The sequence below is a fragment of the Artemia franciscana genome, chromosome 13 (genome assembly GCF_032884065.1).
Source record: "Artemia franciscana chromosome 13, ASM3288406v1, whole genome shotgun sequence".
NCBI classification, from domain to species: Eukaryota; Metazoa; Arthropoda; class Branchiopoda; order Anostraca; family Artemiidae; genus Artemia; species Artemia franciscana.
The window spans coordinates 17,560,337-17,571,530 of NC_088875.1; the positions used below are offsets into that span (position 1 = coordinate 17,560,337).

Below are 11,194 nucleotides of genomic sequence, written 5' to 3' on the forward strand. Positions count from 1 at the left end.
TTACTAAAAATTTTAGGAGCAAAAAGTCAAAGAAACAGTCAAATTTAAAACTCAATCATTGAGTTTTAATGTTGGTCTTTAGTGTCAGTTAAAAAACATGTTTTGTTTTTTTTAATTTTTGATCGTTTTTCAAATAATGACAGTAGATCTGGCACGCCCTCTATAAAGCATTCCCTCCCCTGACGGAAAATTGCTTCGCGGAAATTTCCTTACGTAAAATCCCCGTAAAACTTCCCCATGAAATTTCCCCGTAAAACTTTTCATGGACGATTCAGCTTGAAAATTCTCCTTATAATATTTTCATTTGAAAAAGATTTTACTTTCTAATCTTTTTTCGTCTTACACCGGAAATCCCCTCTTCCTTGGGAATCCTTTAGAAATCCAAACGCGCTGAAATAGCCCCCGGACTATTCCCCGGGATATCTCCAGATTCAAAAATGAGTTGGCAGAAAGAAAGTAAGAAAAGAAAGAATTTCGTATAGAATTTCTGTCAGATCCACCCAGTGCAAAGTCTCCCCTGGAAAGTCCCCACAGAAAATTATCCCCATGAAAAATCCCCACGTTGAAAATTGACACACACACACACCCCCCCAAAAAAAGGCTGTATACTTACCAATAACAAATACTATGCGTAAACAAAGTGGGAATTACATGATTTATATCCCTTTCCCTAGGGACTGTTAACTTCAAAGGCACAGTTACTATGTTTTTCAAATGTGCTGAAGAAAAAGGCTATCTCAAAATTTTGATCGGACGAATTTGAGGAAAAGGGGCTAAGGAAGGGGCTAGCTGCCCTCCCTTCTTTTTTGGTCACTTAAAAAAGGAACTAGAACTTTTAATATTCTTTCAAATGAGTCATTTCCTGATATTCTAGGACTATTGGCTCAATGCGACCATCCTTGGGGAAAACAAACAAAAAAAATAATAGATTAACACGCATCTATGATCTTTCTCTTGTCAAAAAATACACGATTCTTATTATTTTTGCAGATAGAAGCTTGCAACTTCTCTAACAGGGTTCTCGGACAGGGGCAGATCTAGAGCAAAATCTAGGGAAAACCCAATATGACAAGGACGTCAATGAGCAAAATGCTAGGGGAGGGCAATGTGACAAAGGTGTCGATAATTGGCCAAATTGGAAAATTTATTCTCAAAAGAGAGTAGAACAAGAAAAAACAGGGAAAGAGGGCGCCAGGAGAAATCTAGGGGGCTGGGGTCCCCTCGGTCCCCTGGATCCAACACTGTTCTTGGATATGATCTGTTGTTGTGATTTTCAATAATATTCCTTGAATTGTATGGGATACCCCCCCTCCCTTTTTTTCGAAAATTAAGCAAATTTTCTCAGGCTCGTAGCTTACTTTTTTAAGATGTAACATTCCAAGTTCCAATTTTCATGTTCTTCAAATAATTGAATTTATTTTGGCCTCAAGAAAAGCAATGGTCCCAGAACCAGTGCAGGACAAGAACTAGCACTTCTTCTCATGTCTGTACAGAAGCGCCGGCTTAGAACCGGACAGTAAGAAGCTCCTGGGAGATCCAAATGATGGGAGGCTTTGTGCAATCCTGGACCTATATTTGTCACAGCATGGTTTTCAGCACTTGAAGGTGCACTTCTATCAACAAGTTCCAAAATCCTGCACTGAAAATCTCAAGCCTATTACCTAAGGCTCTTCATGTATTCATGCATAAATACATTACGCTACTACGGTGAGGTAACCTATAGTAGATAAATTAGCTGGGAAGATATTTTTCAGCCCGAAAACGCCCACCAGAACAGACTAAACCCACAGGAATTATTCATAATCAGAATCCAGTGCAAATGCTATGTCGTTGCTTGGCCTGAAGATTAGCTATGCTTACGCCCTATCACCACATTTAGGTACGATGATGAGTTTCCTATGCTACCTAGGGACAAAGGGTCAAGCTTCGCTTCCTAGAACTCTACCACTGGTGCAGATGTTTCCGGGCTTAACTTACCCTCTGCTCCCACCTAGAGTCAGCAATAGGCTTCAGGAAGCAGACGTGCAATATAATGAGAACCAAATGCGCCACAGGAATGCAAATTTAGCAAATCAGTTTTGCGCACTTCATTTAAGAGGGATATACCACTAGAAATAGCACTTTAGCTGAGATATCACGTGATGTTTTTTGAATTACCACGTTTGACCTCTTCACCTGTTTGATCAATTTTGTAAATCAAACAGTTCGTGGTAACGAACTGTAGTAAGGAGCGACTCGGCTCAATAGTAATCGAAACTCTAAAAAACGGAATTTTGATACCAATAGTTACATCAAAAAATCGCATTTTAGTGCTAATTTTAGATATATAAGTTTCATCAAGTTTAGTCTTACCTATTAAAAGTGACGAGCCTGATAAAATTTTGCCTTATTTAAACACCCCTTAGAAGTCGTAGAATCTTAACGAAAATCACACCATCAGATTCAGCGTATTAGAGAACCCTTTAGTAGAAGTTTCAAGCTCCTATCTACAAAAATGTGGAATTATGTATTTTTTGCCAAAAGACAGATCACGGATGCGTGTTTATTTGTTTGTTATTTTGTTTTTTCGTTGTTTTTTTCCCAGGGATGATCGCATCAACCCAGTGGTCCTAGAATGTCGCAAGAAGGCTCATTCCAACGGAAATTAAAGGTTCTAATGCCCTGTTAAGTGAAGAAAAAATTTGGAGGGCACCTAGGCCCCCTCCCACGCTCATTTTTTCCCAAAGTCACCAGATCAAAATTCTGAGACAGCCATTTTATTCAGCATAGTCAAAAAACCTAAAACCTATGTCTTTGGGGACGACTTACTCCCCCAAAGTCCCCGTGAGAGGGGCTGCAAGTTACAAACTTTGACCAGTGTTTACATACAGTAATGGTTATTGGGAAGTATACACCCACTTTCAGGAGGATTTTATTGTAGTAGGGGTTGATGGAGGGGGTTATGCGGGAGGAACTTTCCATGGAGGAATTTGTCATGGGGGAAGAGAGTTTCCATGAAGAAGGTGCAGGATTTGTTGGCATTTTTTAAAGAGCAATGAAAAAATAGATATGAAAGAGTTTCTTCAACTGAAAGTAAGGAGCAGCATTAAAACTTAAAACAAACAGAAATTATTACGCATATGAGGGGTTCGCCTCCTCTTAATACCTAGCTCTTTACGCTAACGTAATTTTATTAATTTCAACTATTTATTCTACGGCCTTTGTGATTCAGGGGTCATTCTTAAGGAATTGGGACAAAATTTAAGCTTTAGTGTAAAGAGCGAAGTATTGACGAGGGGACGAACACCCTCGTATACGTAATAAAAAATACGAATTTTGAAGTTCGTTATGTAAGTTAATTCGTAAGTTACGTATATTTTTACTAATAAAAACGTCCGTAAAATTAAAAGTTCTAGTTGCCTTTCAAAGTAACCAAAAAATTGGAGGGTAACTAGGCCTACTCCCCGGCTCCTTTTTTTCTCAAAATCGTCCGATCAAAACTATGAGAAAGTCATTTAGCCAAAAAATAAATTAATTTGAAAATTTCGTTTTAATTATTCATTGGCGAAGAGCCAAAATTAAAACATACATTAATTCAAAAACGTTCAGAAATTAAATAAAAAAAAGTTTTTTAACTTAAAGTTAGGAGCGACATTCAAACTTAAACGAACAGAAATCACTCCGTATATGAAAGGGGCTTTTCCCTCCTCAACGCCCCACTCTTAACGCTAAAGTTTTTTACTGTTTTAAATACTAGAGTTTTGAGAAAGAGTCAAACTTTAGCCTAAAGAGCGGGCATTGAGGAGGGAACAGCCCCTTTCATATACGGAGTAATTTCTGTTCGTTTTAAGTATTAATGTCACTCCTTACTTTCAGTTAAAAAACTTACTTTTTTCTTATTTAAGGCAAAGGTCTGATCCAAAAAGGGAGTATTTTTTTACGTAAGCTGTTTATTCTAAATATGATAATTGATTTATAAATCAAGATGAATATCACGCTTTATTATCCAAAATCCCCATTGAGTCATTGTTTTGCTGGATTGAAATGTTTACAGGAAGTACCCTTTGCCTTTCTAAAACCCCCGAAGTTTTTTTTTTTGTTATTTGTTCAGATAAACAGTTTTGGTAACCTCTTTTTATTCTCTTTATCCAGCCATTAGAAAGATTGATTATCATGAGAATTCTTTCTATGATAAATGCAACAGTTTATCAAAATCATAGTTATTATTTTACTAATATTGGCACTTAATCCACTATAAGGCACGTACATCTGCTTGTTTAGAAAATGGTTGAAATTCTTTTTTTGGGTTGCAATTACAGATGTAGGTTGCTTCCCGATGCCAAGTCTTATTTACAGAAACTCTAGGTCATTAGGATAAGATTAATTTTAAAAAAAAGGCTATCACAAGCCTGGCTGGGCAAAATCCACATTTCGGACTCCAAAAAAATCGTCAAAAAAGATTAAAAGAATCAAACACATAAAACAGAAAAAAGAAGGCACTATCAATTCATCAAATTGGTCAAAAAAGGAAAAGCAAATCCATTAAAGAAAAGAAAAAACATACATATACATCCATATATGTATTTATTGCCCATTTCAGTAAAAAAAAATAAAACAAAAAAATAACATTATTACAAATAAAACTTATAAATTAAAATGCTCAATAAAAAGCATAGGAGGGGAAGAAAAGCGAGCATGTACAAATAAAAAGTAGTAGATTCCTTTTTATTTGGGGAGGGGGTGTAAAAAATCAGATATTCATGCCTTTTAATAGTAGGTAATATCTAGATAATGGTAAAATAACAACTGTGATTTTGATAAATGTTGCACGCTTTATCAAAAGAATTCTCAGGATCATCAATCTTTCTGATTGGTTGGATTTAAAAAAATAAAAATAGGGTTAGAAAAGCTGTTTATCTTGAACTTTAATCAAAAACTTACGGGGGTTTTAGAAACGCAAAGGGTATTTCCTGTAAACATTTCAAAACAGCAAAACAACGACTCAATGGGGGTTTTGGATAATGAGGCGTGATATTCACCTTGAGTTTTCAACCAATTATCATGTTTTGAGTAAACATCTTACGTAAAAAATATTTCTTTTTTTTGGATCAGACCTTTTTTCCTATTGTTCTATTTACAAAACCGACTATACAGGCACTGAAGAGGTCAGATGTGACAATTAAAAGGACATTTTGTGATACCTCCGTTAAAGTGGTATTTGTAAATCGTCCTGTTAAATGAATGGCGCTCAGCTGATTGGCTCAATTTGAATTCCTATGTCGCATTGTTTGGGTTTTGACGCGTTCGACCAATAGGTCATATGCGTTCGTATCACTTGATTTATCTGTGCCTTCTGTACTCACTAATTTGCTTGGATGTCTTGTCAGTCAATAGTCACTGAACTTTGATCATGTATCAATTGCACTGCTATTGGTAGGGGGTTGTTCACTTGCAGTAGCTGCCTGCGTTGGAAAATGCATATATACATCACAGGTATAATAAGATAACATAGTTTTACATTATAACCTTTCATATAAATCAAGATACAAAATTGAAACAGAGAAAATAAGGATAATAAAAAAATAAAACAGTAAATAAAACAACTCGAAATATAAAAATATGGGAAGGGACCTCTGGGCCTACAAGATTAAAATAATAAGGTGCCATATACCCCTTTTCTTGCTTTTTGTAGGGCTTATTCATCAGCAAAAGTGCCTGCAATTAAAAACCATAACAAAAATAATGCGGTTTTCCGTTATCAAACAGTAATTATGATGCAGATACAACACATTTGTAATAAGTAATACAAATACTCGTAGCCTGTCATCTAAAACAAAATGTAAAATCATAAACGAATAAAATTCAAATAAGAAAACTATAAAATAAAAAGTGCAGGAAAAAAAGAAAAATAAAGCTCAATATATGGCAGAACTGCTTCACGAAGCGTATTGCTGATACGCTTGACGTGGGACTGACTCTACGTGGGAGCAGGGGGCAAGCTAAGGGTGGTAGTTTCTGCGGCGGTGATACAATTCTAGGAAGCGAAGCTTGACCCTCCATCCCTAGGTAACATAGGAAATTGGTCAGCACACCTCAATGTGGTGAAGGGTTGTAAATGTTGCTGAACTTCACGCCCAGCAAGGTGATGGCTAACGCGCTGCGGCTTGACCTTAAGGAGTGGCGTCCCTCGAGGAAATTACAGCCTAGTAAACGACAAAGCATTTGCACTGGATTCTGGTTAATAAATAATTATTCTGGGTTTGGTCTGTTTCTGTGGGCATTTTCGGGTGGGCATAGTAGAAAAGAAATGTTAGTTTCCGTCCTGCACTTATTCTGGGACCATTGCTTTTCTTGAGGACAAAATAATCCCAATTATTTAAAGAACAGGAAAATTGCAACTTGGGATGTTACAAATAAAAAAAAAAACATAACGGTCATATCGACATTTCGACCGACGAATTCAAACACTTCGAACTGAACGTAGAAGGAGTTTCAGAAACACAAATTCCAGGGGCAGGAAAAAACAAAATTAGGGGATATGGGATTTATTTGGTCAGGCAGGAAGGATGGGGTACATAGACAGAGAGTAGGAATCATAATGAACAAGGCAGCTGCTAAGTCTTGTTTAGATTGGGAAGGTATTAACAGTAGAGTGCTAGTCACTCATTTTACTCCTAAAAAGGGAAGGGTGTCAGTCAGTATATGCCTCTGTAGAACCGACTGAGGGAGATAGTAGTGACTCCGATGAGCTTCACTTACAGCTACAGGAGCAAAAAGACTGGGTCCCAGGTAGAAAATATGGCGTTATTAGTAGGAAGCTTTAATGCCCTGGTAGGCAGAAATAATTATAGATGGTATCCTATTCTAGGTAAAGTAGGTGTAGGAAAAGAAAACAGTAATGGATACAGACTGTTGCAATTTTGTATGTATAACAATTTAGCTATACAATGAAAAAAGAAATCACCAATGCAACAGTACAAACACAGAAATAAACATACACCATAAAAAAAAAATTAAAAATTAACCATAAAAAACAAAACAGAAAGACAGAAGGAGAAAGGAAGACTGATTTCCTACTTAGTAATTAATATGACCAAGTATATTATTTGGTCATAAAATAGCCTATAAATTAACAAGGTATTCGCATGATGGTAAGACAGCTAATCTTATTGATTATGTTATTGTAAACCCAAGACCGGCATAATCAATACAGGATACTAGGTTATATAGGAGTGCTCTTATTGATGTTCAAAGTCAACAGCAACTAGTACTGTGTAGGGTCAATTCATAGCTGAAATTTAGGAAGAGAAACCACCTTCTATGAAGCTATAACGTTGGTGACTCCAGGATGAAATTTTGAAAGAAACTTTTCAGGAATAGTTGAATACTAAACCTGAGAGTTTAAAATTTTTCAATGTAGAACATGGATAGAAAATTTTAGGAAAATAATTGACGAAGTCGCTGATGGTGTCTTAAGGATGAAAGTTAGGAGCGTAGCTAGGAATATTAGCTAAAATTCCTTATGTTTCATAGAGAGGAGAAGGGGCTTACACAAGAGCTATCTGAGTGATAGATCATATGAAAATAAGAGAAATCCATTAAAACGAGAAACTATTAAAATATGAACTAAGAACGCATGAAATTGAGCTCAAAGATGAAATTGCTCTACTTCTGGAAGATGTAGCTAGACGACCTAATAGTAAAATATTATACTGACATGTTGATAAATTGAGAGGGAGTAGTCAATCTGGACTTGTCCCAGTTAAACATGTTAGAGTTAAAGAGAAACGGGGCCGTAATTATTGATAAGAAAATATAGAGGGGCAGAACATTTTGAAAATTTGCAATACCTTGAGAGAGTTACAGGATAAGATATAGTACAAAATTTTAGCGTTTGTGACACCTTGGATGTGAAGGATTTTATTTTTTTTGCGAGGAAGAATTAGTGACAGTACTAAAAGGATTAAAAAATAATGTAGTGTTTCCCTCTATTTTCTAAAATAGGGCAGATTTTCTCAGGCTCGTAACTTTTGATGGGTAAGGCTAAACTTGATGAAACTTATATATTTAAAATTAGCATTAAAATGCTATTCTTTTGATGTAACTATTGGTATCAAATTCCGTTTTTAGAGTTTTGGTTACTATTGAGCCGGGTCGCTCCTTACTACAGTTCGTTACCACGAACTGTTTGATGCCATGTTTCAGATGCATAGAGGAGGACGGGCAGGACGTTGCTGTTGAAAAGGTGGAGCTTAGACCGGAGAGAGAAAGTACTCGATCTCCAAACTTTTTTGAGTCTGTTGGAGGTGCTGCTAGCCTGTCCAATTCGGGCGATAACTTCTTTGGCTGTGGATCCCGTGTTCTCGATGGTGCTGCCAAGATATGCGCGGTAAATGTGCAATAGTGCGGTAAATGGCTTTCTTAAATATGGTGGATGTGAGGTTAGAAATAAGTTGCTGAAGATTGTGAATATGATTTCTGAAAAGGGAGATGTACCTAGCGATTTTTACAAAAAACCTATTTAAACCCCTGTATAAGAGAGGCAATAGGAGTAAGAGGTATTAGCCTGGTTTTCGTAGGTCTCAAATTACTTTGTACGATGATATTTTTTAGATTTAGAGATGCTGTAGACTAAGTTTTAAGAGAAGAAAAGGACAGTTTTAGGGAGGGTAGAGGAAGTGTCGACTTAAGTTTCACTCTTAGATCAAAAATTGAAAAGTGCCTGAGCCACCAAACACCTCTAGTACTCAGTTCTGTAGCTTATGAAAAGCTTATGATTCAGCTGACTGAAGAGCTTTAGTGAAGGTCTTATTCTTCTACGGTATACCAGATGCCCTTAACAGTAAATATTTTCTAGTGATTTCAAAACAGTCATTTATTCTAATTAAACGGCCTTCGTTATTCAGGGGTGATTCTTAAAGAATTGGAAAAAAATTCGTACTTTACCTCATCTGGAAAAAGACCACTGAAAAAACGCCAAGAAGCGGTGAAAGGCTTTCTGCTAATGAATAAATATATGTTAAAACAAGTAAAACTTAAATTATTAGCTTATTGTTAGCATATAATTAGCTCATCTGGAAAAAGAACCTAATTCTGTGAAATTCTGTTTCAAAACAATGTCCTTTTATCCAAAACATGGGCGGTCAGATGAACTTGATCCTAATCTATAGGTTAGGTATATAAGGGCACGCGAAGAGCAAGTTTTCAGCATTTTAGCTTCTTAATTGTTATTAATTGATAGTACATTCAATTAATTGTTCTATAAAGATGACAAATAGACAGAGGACAAACTCTATCTTGACGTCTGACATTTATGATGATGGTAAGTGCTGAATCTTTAACTGTAGCATTTACATTCCAACTCTCAAATCTTCTGTATAAAGTTTTGTATTTCGCTTAGATGATTTTGGACTATTTTTACTTAAAAGAAAGAAAAGATAAAATATAATTCAGGCTTCATTAACTGACTAGCTTCCAAATGGTTCCAAAATGGTTTTCCCTTTCTGTATTTTCAAAACAACCTATAGTTTTGTCTACCACACTAGTAAGCTAAAATAAAATAATAATAAAAAAATAAAAAGAAGTGATAATAAAATAAAAATAAACCCGAATGGTTGAATAAGTAGCTATTATAAAGACAATGTGGTTTATCGCTTAAATTTTAGTATTTATTTTATTGGTGACAACATAAGCAATGCTTTCTGTATAATACTTTAAAATTATTTGATATTTATTATTAGAAATGATCTGAAATTTATTAGAAAATTTTAAGTTCTATTTAAGTTATTATTTCCATGACAGCAAAAGAGATTTCTTTTTCTTGTACTGTAAATTCGTACAAAGCTAAATTTGTACTTCTGTTAACATAATTTATGAAAAATTCTTCTTCTAACTCTTTCTTTTGACATTTTTCTCTGTCTGTTTTATGATTCGCTTATCAGTCTGTGACAATTTATGTTGTCTTTATATTTAATTCGAGTTTTAGTTTTAATTCTTGTTTACTTTAAAGAACTTTATGTTGCTCGGTCTCTTAATATTTTTCAGTAGTTCTTTTTTTCATTACTTAAATTAAATTTTTGGTAGCCGATCTTTAAATGTTATTTTCTCTTATAGTGTGCTTTGAAAGAGAATCAGAAGACAAATTAGAAGAAAAGGACCTTCTAAGTGAACTTATTATGGAAGAAATTGCTTACGGGGCATCACAACTTAATCCAAACTCACAACTAATTGTTCCAGAAGGCATGGCAGACTGTATTGCCAATTCCATCTTCAAAATGGCCCAGTACGAGCCATGTGGTATTAAGGGCTGTGTTATATACTTCAATCTTGATAGTGGTAAGGATTCAGATAAACCACGCGAGCTAGCAAAAATCAGGTGTGATGATTACACTGTTGCCATGTTTGAGGTGCATGTCACTTTGCATAGAGAAGCCAGTCGATGGTTGAAAATTGTGCCACAAATATTTAAGAGCTTAAGGGGCAGTGCAACTCCCATTGTGATCAACAAGAACTATACTATTAGTCTCAAAAAGCTTTTCAGAAACTAAGAGGATAGAAGACTCATGTTCTGGCATAAATTCTAGTCAAAATCGAGCTGTACCCGTGTCAGTGATGATCTCTATATAGTCTCTGTTTGTGTTTATTTTTTGTTATATCTGTGATCGCAGTTCTAGTCAGACAATTGATCTTTGTCTTTCTGACTTAGTAATTGAATAAATTCGAATTGTTTTTATTCTTACGCTTACCTTTTAGACTTTTGGAGAGCTTCAGGATTAATAGCTCAAAAAATAAAGTTTTTCCGGTAGAAATAAAGAGTGAAGTTAAACTTAAAACGAACAAAATTTATTTTTTTGTAGTTTAAGTAGCATATATCTGCTAAACTGGTTCAAATAAACAGACTTGTGATATTTCTCTATATCAGTACATTTCTAAAAACCTAAGACTTACTGAAAACAGTAGGAGCAAAACGTCCTTAAGTAGATTGCAGAAAATAGAACCTAATTTATAAGACTTTCGATGATCTTTCACCAGCCATGAAGTCAATAAATTTGTAAACATTTTTGGTTCTCTTAAGCACTTCAAGCAGGCTCTGTTTTCAGTAAAGCGCTAGTTTTGGCTTATAATGATGATTACAAAATTGTGAGAGTCTTGAGTTTCAAATCATAGGCAACGTATTTAAAACTGTTCGTGGTAAGAAATACATACATGAAAAGTA

At 35.3% G+C, this 11,194-nt stretch overlaps 1 protein-coding gene across 1 annotated transcript; it reads left to right on the forward strand.

Annotated features, from left to right (window-relative positions):
* Positions 1 to 8,170: 8,170 nt before the first annotated feature.
* LOC136034267 (protein scylla-like) lies at positions 8,171 to 10,526 on the forward strand. The gene is made up of 3 exons (XM_065715407.1): positions 8,171 to 8,368; positions 9,247 to 9,301; positions 10,093 to 10,526. The coding sequence occupies exons 1-3, from the start codon at positions 8,171 to 8,173 to the stop codon at positions 10,524 to 10,526; spliced, it is 687 nt and encodes a 228-aa protein (XP_065571479.1).
* Positions 10,527 to 11,194: the final 668 nt, after the last annotated feature.

Bases quoted from the DNA above. Each gene is read 5' to 3' on its own strand.
- LOC136034267 (XM_065715407.1), top strand. From the start codon at position 8,171: ATGCCATGTTTCAGATGCATAGAGGAGGACGGGCAGGACGTTGCTGTT. The intron at 8,369-9,246 runs GTAAATGTGCAA...TGTTCTATAAAG, and splicing joins GTGCTGCCAAGATATGCGCG to ATGACAAATAGACAGAGGAC. The intron at 9,302-10,092 runs GTAAGTGCTGAA...TTTCTCTTATAG, and splicing joins GTCTGACATTTATGATGATG to TGTGCTTTGAAAGAGAATCA.